A 23,212-nucleotide genomic window follows, 5' to 3' on the forward strand; every position below is an offset into this window, starting at 1 on the left:
ATACCTATATCTCACGGTATTTCCACACCAAACTTCACCAAAATTGAATCACTCGCTTAGCCGTGAAACCCAAGCATGCAATCAGACAGACAGATAGAGTTACTTTTAACATTAGTAAGAATGGTGAACACGTGAATTTGACTTACAAAAACAGCTGTTAAGAAATATGGATTAATTTAATAAGGATGTATAATGAATTATACGAAAACATTTTTTTTTATTTGCACTGCAAGGTCTCTTGCACTACTACTTGTGTTCAAGAGTTCTTTTAATTTTTGGATAATATTGTGATTGTTACCTGGAATTCTCTTTAATATGTTAGGTTGGCTTAGATTTTTTCGTTGAATTTGAAATTCCGGAAAAATAATTAGCATGTTTTCTAGAATTAATACGAATTTAGAATTCTCTAGAATTAATACGGAAAATTTCATCAATTGGTGATGGTGTGGTGTTTTAGTTAAATAGATATCAATTTTACGTCATTTTTGTCATTCGTTAACATCATTTTCGTCATTCCATCGTCAGAGAATAATTAATTTAAATAGTGGAGCATTTTTCAGGTTTTGTACACTGTATTTTTGAAGATCTGCTTTGGTTATTGTAAAATATAATATTTATAACATTCTAAAAACATGGCCAAAATTAAATAGGTAATGATAGAAATACTTCCTATACACATCTGTCTCATGCCCTCGCCCTTCAACTCTGCGGAGCTTTCTCGAGTGGCTTAGGGCAGTTGTCTAATTGTCTATATCAAGGAGCACCATGCCCTTGCAAAAACATATAAGTACCCAACTGTAGAAATTTTAAAACAAATTGAAGAGTTGATTAAACCCATTTTATTGTATTGAGACATTATAAGTTTATTGAACATTAAAAGATAGACCGTGAGTCCATCATGAAGTGAAATTTCGACGATTCTTTTAGTCTATCATTCAGCTTTTTTCATTCAGGCTTTTCGACATTCTTACTAAGGAAAACTCTATCTACCGATTTTAATTGGAACCGTTTAACTGGCTACATTGAAAAACATAAAATGTTCTATGTCTACCTGCCATAAACGTGCTGTGTAATCAACGGCAAAAAAATCATTAAAAACACTGAAATCTCGATTAAAATAACTTTTCTTTATTACCACACTCACTATCATCGGTCCTCAAAATTTTTTTCGTTATGTCGGTTTTCCAACAAACGTACAAACAAAGAAAAAAACACAAACTCAAATAGGAACTAAAGTTTCAGCAAAATTTGGATATTGACATACTTACTTCTGATTTAATAGTCAACGCAATATGTGCGTACAATACGTTTGGTTTGATCCGGATATTTATTGTGACAACATAAAAATTTCCTTGTACTTACTTTAAATTATCTCTGTTATCTTTAACTTCTGATAACCTTCACAAGTCAATTTTTTAAATGACAAAACATAAAATTTTAACAAAAAATGCAAATTGACAAATCATATTTTTGCATTTTCTCAAAATTTATGGCAAGCTGTCTCGATTGAAAAAGTTTTAGTTTCCTAGGTAACCTAGATGAAAATATTCATGGTAGAGAAAATAGTCGGTTTTTGGTGTCGTTTTTTTTTGTTGTTGTACTTTTTTGGTTTTAGGTTTCAACCAGCAAAAAAATGAGAATGATAACGTGTGATTTGGAACATAGTTCTAATAGTTCCAAAATTTAATATTAGTTTGGGAGCAGAATATTTTCTATTCTTCTTTGCACCTTTTCTTTTTTTTTTGTGACACCCTCATATATTTCCAATTAAACAAATGATATAAAAATTGAAATTGATAGGATTAGGGTTCTTACGGAAAATATAATTATTTGAAAACAGAATTATTCAAAATTATAATAATTAACAGTAGGGAAATTTAGCTGTTATAAGAGTATAATTATTTTTATGTCGTAGAATCACGGTCTAATACATATTCATTTCATTTGTACTACTTGCTCTCTTGGGAGACCTGTTGAAATAAATACATCATGAATAATGTGGAAGAAGAAAAATGTAAAAAAAAAATGTATATGGATAGAATAGTTACAATAGAGATTGAATGTAACTTATACATACATACAGATATATTATGGAGGTAAAAAAACTCTTTATCACCATGGTGACGGCACAATCTCGATATAACCAAGCTACTTTATATTTAAAGGGTGCCCCATCCGATACGTTGGAATTGATTTTATAATAGAAGACCGGAAATTGTATTTTAATTGTTTTTTAATGGTTTGGATTCTGAAAAAATTGCCATATTTAAGTGCGTTATGGTCGTGCACATCAGTACAGAAAAAATTTGAAATTTAAATGATAATTCTAAAAGTATAAAATAGCTCGCCATCGCATTCTGCATTTTTCGATGAATCTTAAACCAAATATTTTTGCAAAATGCCATTAAAGAAGGTTGGACGTCAGGGGAATCATAAAATGACTTTGTAGATCGATCTTGAAATGTTTTCTATTTTATACTGCCTATATTTATTCAAAAGAGGGATATAGATAAGGCCTAATTTCCATCACCAGAATAAACAGACAACGATTTGATGTTTTTTGGTATATTCTGAAAGGAGACTGTGTGCCCTAATAAAATAATATATTTTTAGAAAGAAAAACTACAATTTATATCATTTGTAGGACGCCAAACTTTAGCTCAACTGTACTTTTTTCAACCCTATGAAGAATAGATTAAATTGAAGTTCTGCGTTGTTTTAAAATTAAATCATTACCCAGCACTTTTTAAGTTATATATTTAAAAATGCGAAAACGAATTTTCAAAGCGAACATCCTTTACATAGATGACGGTTTATTTAATGAGACTTTTCTGTTTTTTTTGCTCATATATATCAGAGTGTATGTATGTGTGTATGTACCTACATAAAATTAAAGTTATATTTCATGTCATCAAAATAACGCTTGTCATGAAAAAAAAATTGTCCTTCAATTCAAATACAATTGGTTTCATAACTGGTAAATTTGCAAAAAAAAAAAACTTTGTATAGGTATTGGAACCTGTTGCTTTGCACAAGATTGATATTGAAGTATTACTTTGTAGAATTGAAGAGGGGCGTTTATTTGACGAGTTTGTTCGCATCATTAATATTTTTAAGCGTTACAAACTTGAGACTAAACTTAGTATGACTTGATATATATTCATATATACAGGATATAAAAATAATTTTTTTTTTTGAATAAAATAATTCGGCATGTATATTATTGATTTGATTTTCATTTAAAAATATATTATTTATAAATTCAGTGATTCTGCAATTCGCATGCTTTTACATCAAAGCCAAATTGTTTATTAAAATTTATTTATGGTATAACCAAAGGCCTTATATCAATTTGATGTACAGAGTAAATAAACTTAAGCTAAAAGAGAGATGTAAAATAAAATAAAGTTAAAATAAAAATTAAAAAAATTTGAAACGCAATACCATAAAATATAACGTGATCACAAAAGTCTCAGATCTTAATCCGGAATATGCGTTAGTTCCCACGAGAAGTACATATACAATCAAAGGGTTTTCGACATACATATTGTTTAAATTAATCAAGATTTTTTCAATATCACAAATATTTCTTGTTCCATAATTAAGTTGCTTACTAGAAGGAAGAAGGTTTTTATAAAAAAAGCTTACTTTTAACTGTATCTCGAAAACGATGTTTGAGGCGAAGGCATACTACAGGTTCTTTTGAACCTTTACATTTTTTGACAGGTTTATCGCCTATTTAAATTTCTTTATAACTGCAAATTTTATTAATTATCACGGCTTACTCAAAATGAGATACATGTTGTATGAATAATAAACAGAATGGAACTGTCGTATGACAACTGAATAGAACTTCGGCTTGGTAACGTCATTTCGATAATAGTAATCCAAAATTATTTCGCGTACCTCGAACTATACAATCTGCTGTACCCAGTTACCGGAATGCTATAACATCGTCTGATATTGAGCTATGCTTTAATTATGAATTGGAATTACATTTTCCGTTTAATAATATAATTAAACTACAAAAGTTAAATTATGCCCTGTTTTGTAAATTAAACTTATCGAACACAGCTTGTGTACAGAGTGTTTTCATATGAAATAAAATTTCTGGATCAGTATATTTCTATACCCTTAATAAATAAAGTTTATTAAAAGGTTAGTTTTGTTAAAAGTTTTTTTATATCATTATAAAAATACTTGTAGAGCTGGGTTTTTATAGGTTCGACAAAATACATTTCTTGTGAAGTTTTTTCTAAAAAAAAGTAAGAAGAAATAAACATACTTTTTCTTATTGAAGAAAATTTTTCTACCAAGAAAATAATTTTTCCTGCGTAAGCAACTTAATAAATTTTGTAGTCGTAAAAATTTTGGAAATTAAATTTTGTTGCTTTCCAATTCATTCTCGTATTCTATAATTTCAAAATCTATAAACAGAAAGCTTTAAACTCGTTTCTCGATGTTGATAAAGTAACAAATAGAGCGAGATTATTTTAATTAAACTTTGTTAAATGTTCCCCGGATTCATTATGTTTTACCATCCGGCAAATATAAAATGAATAATAGAACCAAGTATATGTATGTTATAAGTCAAATATAGTACGCCTAGTTAATTACGGTCCATTCAAAAGAGCTGCTGTAATTACATTTAAATGAAACTAAACATAATGTAAGAGAAATCACTAATGTTTATCGTAAATTTAGATCGTTTTAAGCCTCGTATTATTGAAGCGAAGATACGTAATTAGTACAGTAAAAGATCGGCTAATCAAGGAAAATGAAAGAAAGCGCTCGCATTTTGCTAAACCTCTTGAAATGTGTCTCTTAGGTGTCAAACATCATTAGTAAGGCTTGAGTTAGTAGTGAAAATGTTTCTATTTGTTAATAAACAATTAATTTTTAATTCAATCAATCTTAAATTTCACTTAAAAAATTAATAAATCGGCAACTTGTCTGACGTAAATGTTAAGTGTTTGTCAACTTGCTTATTTGTTACTTTTGTAAGTAAACTTTAGCATTGATCGTTTCATTGAATTAAAAATTTATTGTTTATTAACAAATAGAAACATTTGAACTCATGCCTTACTAATAATATTTGACACCTTAGAAACATATTACATTAGGTTTTAGCAAAATGCCAGCCATAGATTTGGGAGTCCAACAGAAAGGTTTACCGTTTGTTTTTTCCAAATACCTACTCTCAAAATTTGTTAAATAGCCTTGAATTATTTGTTATTAAGATGATGATTTTATTTTTAATATTTTGTGTAGCTTTAACTCTCGCCTCTCTATGTATTTGCTTGTGTATCTCAAATAAGAAATTGTATGCCTGAAGATGGGAAAGAGGTTAAGCGAGCATTGAGAAATCCAGTCTTGTTATTACTGTCCTTGCCCAAGTGTCAGTCAAATCCAGTGAACCAAACCTTAGTTTGTAAACATCCAGAGTGAAGTCAATGTCTGACTCCCTAGCTTGCAATGTGATCTTATAAAGAAGGCAGAAAAAGTTTTAGTTTCCAAGCTTGGTCCAATGTTTAAGAAAATCCTCAGAGACTTAGACCAATATTGGCTCGGTTGTTGTTTTCGCTATAAGATCTAAGTTTTTCTTTTACAGGACACGGTATTAAGTATAAGAAATTTACTAGGAATATTATTATTTGCCCATATTTTTCGACTTAATTTTTGGCTGAATCTTTGACTGAATCTATTGAATAAATGAATCTAGTAGTCAAATATAAACACCTTTGATAAGTTTATATTACATAGATCGGTTACGACAATATGGCTGTTACGACTTTGTATGGCTGTTGACAACTTGTATTGATTCTTTACAAGAGAAGAACAAGTATAGCCTAATAATGTGTAGAAAATTATATTTTACATAACATCATTATTTATTATACATTATAACAGCTATTCATAAATTCAAATTATATATTCATACTAGCTTGATACCCGCCCGCTTTGCTGGGCTTAAAAGTAATAAGACCACTGCGTTATAGACTCAATCTCTCTTGCTTTCACTTATCCCCCTTCCAGAACCCTCGAAATAGGGTAGGGATTGTTCTAGACAGGTAAAATATATGTACAGATTTCAATTATTTTTAGAAATGTTATATAGTTTTAGAATAGGTAGCCATGAATTGATTTTAGTTCAGAATTTTTACAGAAATTTTTAATTTATGGTAAAAAATGCTCATAGATGGCGTAGTAAAATGCATAGACTAAATTTAATTTTTTTTTTTCAAATATATGTAACAAACACACAAACAAACAAAGCAACAAACAAACATCCTAACTTTCACATTTATAGTATATAAGGGAGTAGGGAATAATCAATCTCTATGATGTTCTATGGCCCGTTGCTAGAAATTATAAGTTTCTATCAAAGTATGCTTTATTGTTTAGCTTAGGTACATTAGGAATTTGAGACTCTCCAGTCTAGAATAAGTTATGAGCAAACGCGATAATTTTTTCATTAAAACATTTGAATGCATAAAATTTTCTACTCTACCGGGGCTCATTTTAAAGGTAATTATATGAACTAGAAAACACGATATTCTAACTTACTCTTTAACTGGAAGTTAGCAAAACTTCTAGACTATATGAAAAAAGAAAAAAAGTTCAATGCACTAGCATGACTATGCAAAAACGTCTGTGTGTAAGTTATCATTATGTAATTCAAATCTCAAGATCATCATTATAGGTCATTCTTTCAGTTACAAAATTGATTAAAAATTATTTGCCAAGTTGATAAAAATTATTTTTTATCCTGTAAATTGTCAGTAAAAAAATTGTTGTTGACACTTGCTATAATTAAATTTCATAAATAAACTGCTTAAGAGTTAATTTTTGTTTTTAATTTTATTTAAGGTCGCTTTTAACATTTAGATCATAAAGAGTTAATTTATTTGCAAATAATTTATCGAGTTAGTTCAAAAGTTTAAAAAAAATTTCCTTATGTAAATTAATCAATATTATCAAAAATTTAAGACAAGCGACACTTTTTTTATAGTAAATATATTGAAAAATAGACATTTAGGCATTTAACAGGTTGGCTGATAAGTCCCCGGTCTGACACATAAATGGCGTCGCTAGTATTAAATGCATATTATTTTTATATAGTACCAACCTTCAAATGATTCGTGTCAAAATTTGACGTCTGTAAGTCAATTAGTTTGTGAGATAGAGCGTCTTTTGTGAAGCAACTTTTGTTATTGTGAAAAAAATGGAAAAAATGGAATTTCGTGTTTTGATAAAATACTGTTTTCTGAAGGGAAAAAATACAGAGTCCGGAAACTCATTATCAAGCCAAGTTTTTGCTTCCACTGTATTTTTTCCCTTCAGAAAACAGTATTTTATCAAAACACGAAATTCCTTTTTTTCCATTTTTTTCACAATAACAAAAGTTGCTTCACAAAAGACGCTCTATCTCACAAACTAATTGACTTACAGACGTCAAATTTTGACACGAATCATTTGAAGGTTGGTACTATATAAAAATAATATGCATTTAATACTAGCGACGCCATTTATGTGTCAGACCGGGGACTTATCAGCCAACCTATTATGTTTGATTTTGTATTTCCTACAAAATGCGTTTTTATTTTGAATTTTAACAGAATTTTTTTGTTTAAAAATTTTGCCAGTGGCAATTAGTATAATTTTCCTATAGAATCTCATAATGGAATTCGAAATACACCACAAATTCGAAATATAATAATTTCAAACACACCAAAAAATTTTTACCATATGTGAATTAATATTTCCTCTATTTAGCGTTGCAAACTATTAGGTATACTTCATAACAACTTATCCTACTCGTACCTCGAAGACCAATTCTTTCGCGATATTCATGTTCAGCAACCCGAAAAATCCTGAGTATCGAGTTTGGACCGATTATATAACGAATTGCCCGAAAACTTCAGTAGACGATGATACCGTTTACCCTGGACGCCAGGTACTTGGAGGACCAATTCGCGATATTCGTGTTCAGCGACCCCAAAAACCCCGGGTAACAAGTTTGGAATCATTTTCATCACTATTAATCGAATTGTGTATTCAGTATTTACGGTCAATTAAAATGCATATTATTTATGGAAATTGCATATTTTTAATTTCTTATCAATCAATTTAGGCACAAAATTTCTTGAATGGACAAAATCTCATTCAATTCGTCTTACTGTTCAAATTTTTCGAACTTCAATGCTTCGTTTCCTCGACTGTAAATGTATGTAGGTCGTTTACAAAATGGTCCATGTGTATGTATATTTATATATTTAACACTAGATAACAGAGGTCTGCAAAAAAATTTATGTTTTTATCTATGTGTGACATTTTTCAAAAATAATATCCATTTCCTACTATTACGTCAGATGTGAGTCTTAAAAAATTTATTTAAAAAATCAAAAAAATGGTACTTCGATTAAATGAAGAGGCTAGAAAGGATGATACTGACACAAAAGAAAAACGGTTTTACGTTTTTGTTTTGAAACATTTTCTTCTCCCTGCTTCTCCGAGCACGTCGTCGCTTTCACCTTCTGTTTTTCGCATGGATTATTACATGCTAATCACCTAACTATTATCCCCCTGAATTTCTCGAATTTTTGATTTTTCAAATAAGTATTGTAAGAAAACCGGACGGGATAGTGTTTTATTATGTTAACCAGTTACCCAATTTCCCCAGTCGATAAAAATCTATAAGAAGCATTTAATTAAAAATCTTTTGCAGTTTTTTAGTTGCAGACTTGGTAATGATCTTAGAATCTTCCCGACTGTTAAAATCGCTATGTAAACTGCTGGACTTGCTTTTTTCTTTTCAGTTTATACTTAACTCAGTCGGGTTTTTTGATTTTTTAAATAAATTTTTTTATTTTACCCTTTTAGTTAGGATTTTCAAATACTTATACAGCGATACTTCACTTACCATAGTTTGCCATGTCACTTACCATACTTTCATTTTCATCTTACGCATGTATGTTTGGTCCTTTGAGGCGCTTTAGAGACCAAACTGGTAGTCGCCATATTGAATTTTCATTATTTCCATATCTTCAGTAGCACTCGCATGATTAATCACGATTTACGTAAGAATCATCAAAATCGGTACACACGTTTCGTCTCTAGTATGCCACATGGGAACATATATTACTCTTCACAATATGGCGTCTGCTGATCGCCACATTGATTTTTCCTTACTGCCATATCATCAGTAGCACTCTCGAGGTTAAGAAAAATCGATTGACGTAAAAATTGTCAAAATCGGTCGACGCGTTTAGCCTTTAGTGTGTCACGTAGGAACAGACATAGACATCAAGTTCTATTTATTTATTTTTATTTTTGGCGCGGTTCAGTTACTCGTTGGTCACAGTACATTTTACGTTATTTTAATATATACAGAGTATTTGAATTTACTATGTTAACTTATAATTAATATCTAGTTTTATTGTGTAAAGCCCAGAAACATTTTATTAAATAAAACTATATCCTTTATCCTCCGTTACATGTACGAAGTATTTGTGATATTTGAATCGCTTCAACACTAATGCAATAGTCTTGTTACCAACTAATAATATTATTTCAAATGTTCGTTCTAATTTAAGAAGAGCTTTATGAAATTTTATATTACCTTTACTATTATGTTCTGGCATAAAAATAGATTTACATTCAGTGATTGTGTTTGTATAGCCTGTATATGAAATATATAGTAAGGTATACTCAGTTTAGTTCCAAGTTTTTAACGCTTAAAAATGTTGATGCTACGAACAAAATTTTGGAAGAGTGTTCATAAAATCACCTAATTAGCCTATTTCCGGTTGTCTGCGCGTCCGTTATTACGATAACTCAAAAACGACTCTTTAGACAAGATGAAATTTGTATAGCGTACTCGAAAATTTGCAGGTAGCTTCAACTGGTGGCGTTGTGAAACATCTCGAAAAACGAAAAAAATTATATTATATACTTTAGAAAATTTTCGAAAACTATATAAATGGCGTCCGAAAGCCCGCATAACTGTATTGGTTTTTTAAACTTTTGTTCAACAACTAACTCAATCAATTATTTTTTTTTTCGCTTGTTTTGTACTGACTTCTTGAATGATGAGAACAAAAAATTATACACAATTGATTATATTGGTACAGCTTATTAAATTCGTCTTTTAATACCGGCATTTTGATGTATTTCACTCTTCAAGACTAGTTTCTGAAGAGGACGAAAGAACCGAAATTCTGAAAATTAAATCAGGTATCCCGCATTAGAGTGACAACGTATAAATTTCGCGCAGAGATTGTGCGTCGTTTGCAACATTTTTTTTAATACGTAAAAAAGGATCGGACTTTATATCCAGGCCATAATGTAGTACTGAAAAAAAAAGATCGACGGGCAATAGACGTATTTAGTTTAAAGCTCTTTGTAGGTTAGATTCCTAACCCTTTTTAAAATACATAAAAAATTAAAAGAAATTTATAATTTTGAAGTTGAGAGTTGAACAAGACTTGTTTGAGTAATTGATCCATTTTCGGACCTAAACAAGAATGTTATTTGGGTGTCTTCAAATCATTTTCACTGTAATTATTTCAAAATTAAAAAATAAGACAAAGCTTCGATTGTGTATTCAAATAAAATAGAATGGAATAATAAAAACATATATTTTAAACCTATAATATTTTATGATAAAACTTAAATAAAAATCTCTTCTAACGATAATATTCATTTATTATTATGTTCATAAATCAAATGTTTTAATATATATCTGTCTTTCTCTTACATTTCCCTTCGTTCGTAACCATCTACCATATGCTTTACAGTGTGTTATGGGGGTGTTTAAACCAATTCGAGTTGTCAATTGCAAAAGAAAACGAACGGATATGGTTTTCATAACCCATCCCTCCTTTCGTTTATTTTCTATGTTATAAAGTTAAGTGCTTCATTCAACAATACCACCGTATGGCATGAACACAGGAATAAGTGAGTTAGAAAAGCTCTATTTAATTCATTGTTCTTTACGAGAAACTTCGAATACATAGTTACTTGTCATTATTTCAATAGTGTGGCAATAATATTATTTCTTCATCCTCTTAAATACTGATTTTTGTGTGTGTTTAATCATTGCCTATTGATCATTTTTGCTTTAATTTAATATTTCCTTTGATCTTTACCTTACAAGTTTACGTGAATGAAACTGTTCCGTGGTTGTCCGATTGACTGCCTAGCATTCATAATAATATACAAGCTAAATTAATAAATGTAGTGATGACTAAAATCAGTTCGGTTCTTGCGAATACCCCAGACCAAGATCATGTTTTAAGTCTCGCAAGAGTCTAGATACTTTGAAATTACTTGTCCTTAATTTCGAAGAGGGTGGTTACATATTTATTCTTGCTGAATAAATAGAATCTAGTTTCTAAAGTTCTTGATTTATAAGAAAGATGCATGTGACTAAGTTATCGTATGATTAAGTAATAAATTATTGTTTAAAAAACTAAAAAAAAACGCTTCGCTGCACTAAAAAGTGGATAATAATTTTAATTGTAATGTAAAATTCAAATCGTGGGGTGGTCGATGTCTGTTTAGTAAGCTTATTTAAATAATGAATGTATAGAGCACTCCACAATTTGAATTTTATATTACAATTAAAAATATTATCCCCTTTTTGCTATAGGAAGCGTGGTTTTTAGCGAACTTAAAAATGGAAACGAAAACAACTGAATTCGTCAAAGATAATCGAAATGTATTATAAATTCTAGTAACATTTCAAAAAAAGTATATTAAATTATTGTGTAAGTATAGGAATATTTATTTTATAGCCCAGGAGCCACCAATCCTAAAAGTTCCGTGATACGGATTCTAAATGTTTAATAAAAAATAAAAATTAACACTTAGACGAACAAGATTTGCTTGCTCGGCGTGGATTTGATTGGCCGGAAATATTTTAAACAAATTATGTATAATAAAATCTCTATTATTTTTTTCCGTCATCACAGATTTTGATTAACCTTGTATAGAATTTTGTGCGAAATATTATTTTGTCATGTCACGCGTTTTAATTTCACATTCATAATTATCTTGGTATGCGTGCTTACAAACTGCCGAAAGTATCGCGCAAACCAGATTTTATTGTGTGGGTGAGCATTATATTGTCATAGATTTTACTTACTTGATGACATTTTTTTTAGAGTCTTTCTTCTACCTCCGGTCTCTTCCTTAAGTTTTGAGCTATTTATTAAACAATTTAATATGGAAAAGAGGAAATACAAGAAAATTTTTATTCAGGTTGATCATATAATAAATGAAGGTTGATACAAAGGTTGATAAGAATCATTGGTCGGCCGAATTTTTTCTTGATGAACATAATATTTCGCACAAAATTCTTTATGAAATTGATCAAAATCGGTGATGACGGAATAAAATTATGGAAATTTAATCATACATAATATAATTAAAATATTTCTGGCCAGTCAAATCCACGCCGACCAAGCAAATTTTGTTCGCCTAAGTGTTAGCTTTTATTTTTTATTCAAAATATTAGAATCCGTAATCACGGAGCTTTCAGAATTGGTGGCTCCACGCCTATTACGATGCCCCAGCTTTTAATAAACTTTTGTTACTATTTCCTTTTGTAATTTCATTTCATAGTTTTTTTTCTTCGAGTCTCATGAAAGTTTCATGCAATTCCAGTGAGTAAATTTGTTATTCATGTAATAGTATACTCATGTATAAATATCTTATAATAAAAGAAAAAGTCCGAATAATAGAAAATTACGAATTATAAGGTAAACTTCGTATCTTATGAAATTTTAACCTAGAAAATCTTTGAATTTTTGTGTACCTCCTTCCCCCCCCCCGTCCAAATATCATAAATATTTAAAAATTTTATACAAGTTTGCATGTGAACTTTGAGATACATTTTATATCCAAAATAGTTTTTATTTATCAATGTTCGATTGTGCAATGGACGCGAATTATAAATTTAATCGTTTTTTTAATAAGCAGAGATATTTTTTGTATGCGGTTTGACCAGTTATAGCTGCAAGGATTTTCTGTTATTCGGTCTGTTATTATTACATACATAAGTTGTTTGATTGTTCCTTTTCTACTTTATTTCTGAGAAATTTTTCTTCGAAATAAGTAGTACTACACTTATCAGTAACTGTTAAAATGAACTCAGTTCTACACTAGAAAAATGTGAAAATATACTGATGGGCATTAAAATACGAGATTTAATATTTAGAAAATTTTTAAGATAGATTCTCTCTGTGCGGATTGATATTGACAGCCGTAATAAAAAATTAGAAAATTAATTCGGTTTAGACGGTAACACTTGTTTAGAAAATAAAAATTTAAATAAAAAATATTTTTTAAGGGATAAGTTTTGATTGTACTAAAAAGTAGAAAATAATTTTATCTATGAGTCACTCATACCTGACTATTTGCAAAAACTTAAGCTTAATATCAAGAATAATTCGAGTAATAATTAGGCATGTGGAATAGATTAGGCGTTCCGATCAATTTTTTATATTTTAAATTGAGCGCCTCAAGATATTACACATCATCCAAACTAAATGTGCATGCCAATTTTCAGCTCAATCGGAAACCGGGTAGTGGATCAAATTTGACTTGCAAGATTCGATTACAGACAGACAACGGGACAGGTAAAACTAAATTAAAGCTTGTAATAAAATAAAAAATCAAGCCTTTTAGAGAATTTCATATCGTTTTATTTAGTGGCAATAACTAAATGCAAACATCTTATTTTCAGACTTAAGTTTAATAAATATTTATTATTAACCTTTGTCATGGCTTTTAAATAAAACTAGCAGAGCTTTTAAGCAATTATGCTTCATTTTTCCTAATTTTTGAGAAGCATAGCATAGCGTTTAAGCATTTATGCTCCATTTTTGCAAACCTTTCTGAAAGATATTGAGAACAGGCCATGTTAGGTGATTAGCCCAGCTAAAATAAAATATAAATTATTTCAATTTATAAATTATAAAATTTTAATTATTATTCATAGTGTAATTAATTTAAAAATTCAAAAACAAAACACAGTTATTTCAAAGTTTTAAGTTTTTACTTCTGTCGACCGTCTCCATGACTCATTTTAATGACCAAATTATCAAAATAAAAATTGGATCTTTCAAATAAATATTTCGTTTTTGCTGCCGCTCAGTGTATAATAAGCTGTTGAGTTTATTTACTTGAATAACAATCGTATTTTTCTTATAAAATTATGCGTGGGCTTGTACTTTTCTTATAAACCAGAATATAGAAATTCATTCGAAATCACCTTTTTTTTGTTATCATTTCTTCTTACTTATGCTTTTAACCTAGATATATTTTGTCTCCCTTGGAAATTACATTATTATTCGCATAAATTTAGTTTTATTTCATAACGAAGTATGTTCTAGATATATATTATAGATTTATTCAATTGATACATCTTTATCTTGGAAATTTATTACAATATTTGTCTTTCTAAAAAGCAATTTTTAAATAAAACATAAAAGTTGTGGTTGCTCAAAGAAACGTCTCAAACTAAGGATATTAAATATTTATTTTTCGATTTTATTAATTTTTGATCAATAATATGGTAACGGAATGTTCCATTGTGAGGCTGATGATTAAACCGTGATGAAATTTGGCTTTGAATCTAATTTCGGGAATGTAAATAATGTTTTATTTTTTAATTTTTAAAATTAATTCTAAAATACTTATCTTTTATGAGAAATATTTAGTATGTTTCTAACTCCCGAAACATCGAGCAGTGTTTTTGCTCCTGTAAGTAATTCCAATAGTATCACATTGTCAAGAGAAAAAAATGGAAATTTGACTTCTATTTTGTTATTTAAATTAGTTTTCAATGATTACATATGTTAAAATAATTTTTATTTTTTACGAATTAATTTAATAATAGTTTCTATTTATTTAATTAATCTAATAACGATAATACTTGCATTATACAGCAGAACCTGGTTAAGTGAGACATCAAGGGAACTATAAATTTGTCTCACTTATATTATAGAGGTATTCCACTTACCCAGTGTCTCAGGTATTGTAAATGTAAAGAAATATCTGTCTCATTTACAAAGGGTTCCATTAATAGAGGTTAGAATACAGGTTATTCATTTATAGAGATGCGATTATTAAATAAAACAAGTTATAATGCGATTATTAAATAATGATTTTTAATCAGCTTTTCAGTTCCTGACATGTTAGCACCCAGAAGTATGTAACGTGCTCTTTACTAAGTTTTCCGCGATGACATAACTCGCCTTTTCAGATGAAAGTTTTATCGTATAGACACTTATAAAATAAACAGCAAGTCTTCATACATTGGCTATATTTGTTAACATCAACAGCGTTACTTTCTCCACAAATTTTTAAACCATTCCAACCAACCATTGCTGCTACAAAAATTATGAAAACCGAACCTTTGCTCGAAATCTTGTGCCTCCTGTTAGCAAACACTCTTCGAGTTCAGGATATTCTGATAAACGTACACGTTTTACTTTTCCTTGTCTTTCAGAGTATTATGACTTCATCGAGTATCTTTCCACTTTCATAAAAAGATATTAACTTTAGTTTTTCACGCACTGATAACAATAGGAGCCTTCGTTTCAGCATTTTTCAAATAAACATCCGTATGATAGTAAAGCAAATCTAAAACTTAAGGCTCAAAATTAGTTTAGTCGGAATTTGCAGATATAATAAGAATAAGTACGAAAATAAACAAACAAAACCATGTTATTTCCGTTACAGAGGTTAATGCATACAAAATTCACTCGCTGTCTCAGTTATAGAGGTAACCATGACGATAAAATCTATAGATCGAATCCCAGGTTTAGAGGATTGCTTCGTCCTACTAACAGTTATGGAGGTTTCTTTCTTATCCAGGTCCCATTTATCTAAGTTTCACCGTATTAGCAGTGATGCAATTTTGTATACCTACCTACACAATAATTTTTGCATATAATGTTGTACAACCAATTAATATCTGTCAAAAAAAACTTGATTATATAGAAATTGACTAAAACAGCACATTTATCAGAAATACTATCGAGAACAACTAGAAATCACATTAAATTCATACACTTTATTATTTTTGATAATTGGTAAAAAATAATTGAATATATTATAATGATTTTATTGCACTAGAACAGGGCTTCTTAAACTATGGGTCGCGACCCCATTTGGGGTCGCGTAGCAAAACTCTGGGGTCGCGAGAGGTAAAAATACAATTTAACAGAAAATGTTTTTTAACTTGTAAAATTATTGTTATAAAGATAAAATAACAATTATCGTAGATAAATATATCATAAAATATATGATCTTCTAGTTCGGAAAGATTGTTTGTACCTGCATTTCTATTAAGAGTATTATAATAACTTGAATAACATTTACTATGAATTATGAAATGTTATTGGAATTAATAAAAATATAAATTTATTTTTGTCAATCTCTAAAAGCCGAAATAATCCCGTAAAATAATTATCAACAAAATTTCTAGGTATTATTGCTGAAGAAACAGCTTTAAAACATATTAAATCCCAATATCGTTCAGCGTTCTAAAATGTTGAAGAGGTCTTACGTCCAGCAGTTTCAAACATTCCACCAAGATTTGATTTGTTATGCAATAAAAAACAGGCACATCCATCTCATTAAATTTTTAACTTATACTTTAATTTAATACTTACCACGCAACTACTTGAATATATTCGAGAGAATTAAGACGGTCAGAATCCACTTTTGTTTTTGAAACTATAATAAATACAATTTTATAATTTTTTGTGCAATTTTTAATTTTAGATTTTTGTATGTTTCAAAACGAATTCTAAACTTATATATTTTCATATGTATGTGTATATTATTACCTAATAAATAAATCATCAAAAAATATTAATTTATTTTTCTTTTATATTTGTATGGGGTCGTCAAGAAACTCGCAATCATAAATGGGGTCGTGAATTACAAAAGTTTAAGAAGCCCTGCACTAGAAGAAATGAGACTGTGTTATTTTAAGAGTTAAGAAGAATTTTAGTGATTTATGCATTAAATTACGGTAAATAATTCTTGTTAATGCGTCATCAGGTATCTGATGCAAGAAATTGCAATGTTTCGTTGAAAAATTAAAACAATGTAAAGTATAGTTTTTAAACATAAAATTTACCACTTCCGGGTAAATAAATCTTTACACAAAAAATTTGATATTTATCATAAATAAAGTATTAAAAAATATTTCTTATTACAATTTATGTCTTGAGCATATTGTAATTAAGTCCGATATTTATCTACCAATATACTTCTGTTTTGAATACTTCACATAAAAAATTTCTCGATTAATACTGATAAATAAACATTTTTTTACTCGTTCCGAAGACAGAAAAATCTATTTGTTAAAACCTGCTTTAATAATGATGAACATGAATAAATAATTAATAAATTTATGATGATAATGGTGATATTTTCATCTTTTACATTTTACATCTATTTTAAGAAAATAAAACGAAAGTTTTCTTTATTTATTTATTCTTAAGAAAATTTTCTAACTTTACGAAGCTGTTAAGAAACGAAATTTTACTGAAGAAACCGTAAAGAATATAGTGTTTGAAAAATTATATAGGTACGTTTATTTCATAGTAACAACCTAGTAAGTAATACGTGGGTTGTAATTTAATAATTAATAAAATGATATTCTAATCACCGCAAAAACTGATTGCATATATAGAAATTTTAAATGCGGTTTTCGACAAACACCTAGTAGTTTTTGTTTACAATATTACATGTGAAATTCAATATTACAGCTAAAACAGGTCAGTGACGGATTTAGATTTAGTTCACCATTATGAGTCAGAAAAAGAACCAAAAAAACTAATAAAACTCAACAAAAATCTTCCAATAAATCTAATAAAAGTGGACCTTTTTCAAAAAAGACCATTTTAGTTCAAATTGAATGAACAAACGCATTAAAAGCTAAATTTTTGTCATCAATTACATACTGTCCAAACTATTCGGTTTACAAAAAATTGTGTTAACCAAAAAACGTTTGCCTATTTATAAAGAACAACTTTCTAATTTAAAGCGTTCATCTGTTTGTCAGTTATGAATCAGAGTGAGGTTTTAATTAAACCTAAAAACTTAGATCGAATTCGATGGCGGTATAAGAATTGTCCCTTTGAAACTAATATTTTTCGTTTGAAGCATTTTCCTTGATTTTCATTTATCGAATTTCAAGCATATGTCAACCCGGAGAGGCCAAATAGCTAGATTAGGCCCAGGCTACACATACTGCACTTCCTTAGATCCGTCACCGTTATGCATGGAATTATATTTATTCGTGCTCTCTAACTCCAAAACTATTGTTTTGAGAACTTGATTTCTAAGCCCATAAAGTACGACAACAAATCATAATTTTAACATTTTTTAATAAAACCAATTTCGTGCGTACTAAATTTTAACTTTTTTTGTTACAGAGGTATTAAACGATGCTGTATTCGATGAAGATCACGACGAAATGGTTGTAGTTAAAGATATTGAAATGTTTTCGATGTGTGAACATCATTTAGTACCGTTCTATGGTAAAGTTTCAATTGGTTATTTACCATGTAAGAAAATTTTGGGATTAAGCAAATTAGCAAGGTAAATACATTTAGAATTTTTTTTTTTTAATTTTTCGAATATTTTATGTTTATAAAAACTATCAATCGATTAGTAAAATAAGTTAGTTCATATACACTCGGTACCTATAAATGTTAAACTGAAATTTTTCAAAATGTTTTTGATATTCAAAACATTGCTTGTCCTTAGTTACTATTCGTAGCTGAATCGATAGTCATGTTCTTATAATGAATATGATCAAGTACATGTAAATTACATAATTAATTAATTATTTTCACTCCTTTGATCCATCAGATGTGATGAGTCGATTTGTCGCTGTACGCCCAGTCAATACTACTGATTCCAAAGTCAATACTATTGAGTCAATACTGGGCCATGTTTTAGACATTATTTTTCTCCTATTATTGCAAACGTATCATAAAAATGGTTTATTTTTTAATTTTTTTACAAGTATACCTATATATCAGACGTAGACGAGTTATTTTAAGTCAAAGCCACTATTGTTATAGGTTTATTGCGTGCCATAAAGTTTATAGTGTGTGTCTTTATGCAAGTTGCTCATAGAGGAGGAAGCGAGACAGGTATTCGACTCTTCTTCCTATCTCAGTTTCTCTAATAGTAATGAGATAGGTAGAAAACAAATTTTGTCTCTCTGTCTTACTCGTATTATTGGTGGACACTGGTTAGGGTATCACTGTCTTACTCATATGTTAGATACAGAAGTCTGAGTGGCTTCTCTAAGCCATGTTTGTCCATGGATGCTATATATGTTTAAATATAATTACTAATAATAAATGGGTTTAAAAGTTTTAATATAGTAAAATTTGAGGTTTTTTTTGTTACGACACTAAAAAGCTTTAAATAAAATAAATAATTAAAAAACAAAGAAACAAGTTCAGAAGTTTACATAGCGACTTTAACAGTCGGGGCCTATTATTGGCAGATTTGAGTAGGTTTAAATTTTAATGGGCCCCGGCTGTTAAAGTCGCTGTGTAAACTTCTGAACTTGCTTCTTTCTTAACAGATTTATTTAACGCAGTTGGGTTTTTATTTTTTTAATTATTAATTTTATTTTAGACTTTCTAGTATCCTAGCTCTAAGAATCCCAAACTTTCCCAATCCAAAAAGAAACCCAATTTCTTTTAAATCAATCTTCATTAAATTTAAATTATTAACTTATATATATTTTTGAAATCCCCTTTTTACTCGATTGATTTTGTTGATTTTTTATTAACATTTTACTATTTCGCTCCAAAATCCGCCATTTTGTTTAATGTTTTTCAAACACCTATCTAAGAATACTTGAGTTTTTGGGACAAAGATAATGGGATCTTAAATGTTGAAATTCACAAAGCCGTTTGGAAGATACGAGATAATAAAAAAATTTACAAATATACATGGGTATATATATACATACAAGATACGTGCGAAAAACATAATCACTCCTTGGCAGTTGGGTAAAAAAGTATCAAAAAAATTTTGAAAAATTTAAATTTGATACGTATACCGAGTCTATTACGAATAAAGGATCAATAATCAAAAGAAAGGTAGAGGCCGAAACAAGCATTGTAAGGAATATAAGCCGGATCTGAAATTTTAAGTTTTGCTCTCTGCCTCTCTTTTTCTCTACCATACTACGCGCTTACAGCAAATTTGTTTAATTAATGTTTCTCATAAAAATAAATACAACATTTTAATAAAAAAGTCTCCAATTTGATACAAATACGATACCATGTGTGAAGATTTTTGACGCCTGCTTCGAAGAATTATTGATATTTTCGAACATACGTACCTTATATCACACACGGATTATTGATCAATTGTTCGTATACATGTATGTACTTAGGTTACCGTTTAATTTTAAAACTGCTTTCTGTCTAAAAATAAATTAAGTGTCATTAATCAGCCTGTCCGTCAACATGTTTTTATTTCATTAAAAATAAATAAATATATAATGCAAAGATGATGAAATTAAATATTATGTAAAGATTATTAATTTAAATATGAGTACAGTTAATTTAATTTATTCTAGTATGATGGCTAACCTTGGTTAATAATTTTAAAATTTATGGCCTTTGATACTTATTCTAAAAAAATTTGCAGTAAGTTGGACTGGAAGCCATTTTCCATAAGAAGGATATGGGATGTTTTGATATTATTTTATTTGTCCAAAATCGCTTATTCCTGAGTTATTCATTTTGCCAATTATTATATTTTTCGCCAAAATTCTTATCTATATAGAAATTTTTTCTAATGTATGCTAATAGTGCCATATTTATTCTCAATTAAGGCTGAATCGTCTTTTCATATAGTTTAGTATAACAATTATTCTTTCTGAATTTAAAAAGATGTTAATGTCGAAATTGAATGCTATGCAACATTTTATTTAAATTATAATCTATAAATAATTTTTAAATGCTGCATGTTAGATGTTTATTGCAGCGGTAAGTCCTAGACTTATTGGCCCGATATTATCAACTTATTGAACTTCACCTAAATTATTTGTTACAGAATTGTCGAAATATATTCACGGCGTCTCCAAGTACAAGAACGTTTAACAAAACAAATCGCGCTTGCAGTTACCAAAGCAGTAGCACCTGCAGGAGTAGCTGTTGTAGTTGAAGGAGTGTAAGTATATTCATAACATTTATATTTAAATGCTTAATCTTGTCCAGTAAAATATAACCTTGATTATTTAGAATAGACGGAAATTCGAATTCCTACTTTCGGATGTTTGGTCTGTAAATTACTACGGTATATACGTTAATCTTATAAGTGAAATTTTTATAACAAATAACAAGTATAAATGCAAGATAAAGATAAATTCGTTTTATTTTAGCTGTGAGACTAATCAGTATTCTGGTCCCACAACGAGTCATAACAGTATATCTGGTCCGATAACTTGTTCGAGGCATGTTCGAGGTAGTAGGCAAGCTCATCGGTGCAGTATTTTTGTCGAACAAAATATTTTATTCCTTAATACTTAATTATTAAAGTTATCAAAAGATGATGATGTCTGACAAATTCTTTGCTGCGTTTTTTCGGACCGATGGCTTAAATATGACGTCATCGTGCTCATTTGAGAACGCAGCGCTTTCGAAGAAAGTCGTAACGAGAAGTTTGATAGATTCGCCAAAAGAAAGCAACTTACGAAATTTCAATTGTGTATTAATCATTTTACAAATCACCCTTTCTGCCCCACGATCTAAAACTTAATGCCACGAGGCATTAAAGTAAAATAATCTTTTCTATGAACCATAGAACATTTTTTTATTTCTACTCACTTATTTTTCTCACAGCTACGAGTTATTTATTATTATGTTTTAAATTTTACTCAACGGTTATTATTAATTAGCCAGATGAACTTGTAAATGGTAATTTTCGTAATGGCATGGGTGCAGAACATTTTTTGTGATATTTTAAAGAAACTTTTGAATACAAATTAATTTTATTATTCTGAATTTTACAGGCATATGTGTATGGTGATGCGAGGCGTTCAAAAAATTAACAGTAAAACAGTAACCTCAACAATGTTGGGTGTATTCCGTGACGATCCTAAAACACGAGAAGAATTCTTAAATCTCGTTCAATCTAAGTAAACTATGAACAATCATAAAATACAACAATAAAAAAAGGCTATAAAATCAAATGAAATAATCCTATAAATTAATCAAAAGTCTATATGTTTTTTATCATATTTTTTATATAATAAAATTTTATTTTCGAAGAAGTCTGTAAAAATCATTAATTTGGGAACAATATTGTTAATGAGTCTATTGAAACAGAATTTTATTACACTTTTATGTTCCTCTTAAGTAACTTATCTAGTAAATATTTGAATTTACATTTCAAAGATTTCATTACCTTTTATAGAACTGTGAACTAAACCAATGTAAAAAGTACTGCGCGTAAAATAAACTACCCAATGTTATGAAACCATAGAATAATCGAATGTAAAAGTATGAACCTACCAAAACGACGTTCGTAACAAAACAGGTGCACATATGCAATACTTCTTACATTTCTGTAATATGTGTTGCATAATATACTGATTTAAAATAATACCAATTTTAGATAGAAAACCCTGATTTAGTACAATAAAATTCTTTAAAAAATCTATTATTCACGTTTAATGGCTTAAAAAATCAATTTTTTACAAATTATAAAAAAACTATTCAAACACATTAGTAAAATCAGGAAAGGTTTTCAAATTAATTTTTTTGGTGTTCTTTATGAATTACAAGCTTTTAAAATAGCATCTTTACGAAAATGTTAACCCTCCCTTAAAATATTTTTCAATTTTTTTGATTCGTCAAAAAATAAGGAAGCTCTGCTATTTTTAATAGAAAGTAAGCTGCAGAAAATTTAAATAAGCGGACTTTGCGCGAGCTTGAATGAGCAAAAAAATCCACGATCTTAAAATTGGCATATCTCGGTCAATTTTGAAGCCAGAAAGTCGGATAAAAAACAAAAATGTGCACTGTAACTTCAGCTACATTTCAAAAATGATTGTTTTTAAACTTCCAAAAAGAGGTTTAAGGATATTCAGTCGATTTTTCGATACGAAGTTGTTACAATAAACAGCTGTGCCAAATTTAAAACATTT

General features: G+C 29.0%; 1 protein-coding gene across 2 annotated transcripts in view; it reads left to right on the forward strand.

Annotated features, from left to right (window-relative positions):
• LOC123292376 (GTP cyclohydrolase 1) overlaps positions 1 to 22,280 on the forward strand; it is a 73,937-nt gene extending 51,657 nt beyond the window's left edge. Inside the window, exons 4-6 of one of the 2 annotated variants that reach the window (XM_044873007.1) lie at positions 18,462 to 18,627; positions 21,118 to 21,234; positions 22,076 to 22,280. In XM_044873007.1, coding sequence (XP_044728942.1) covers positions 18,462 to 18,627; positions 21,118 to 21,234; positions 22,076 to 22,205 — 413 coding nt within the window. In that variant the 3' untranslated portion in view covers positions 22,206 to 22,280. The remainder of the gene's footprint in view (positions 1 to 18,461; positions 18,628 to 21,117; positions 21,235 to 22,075) is intronic. The other variant, XM_044873006.1, reaches the window with a different exon arrangement.
• The last annotated feature ends 932 nt before the right edge of the window (positions 22,281 to 23,212 follow it).

Source organism: Chrysoperla carnea, chromosome 2, assembly GCF_905475395.1.
Source record: "Chrysoperla carnea chromosome 2, inChrCarn1.1, whole genome shotgun sequence".
In the NCBI taxonomy this organism is placed as follows: Eukaryota; Metazoa; Arthropoda; class Insecta; order Neuroptera; family Chrysopidae; genus Chrysoperla; species Chrysoperla carnea.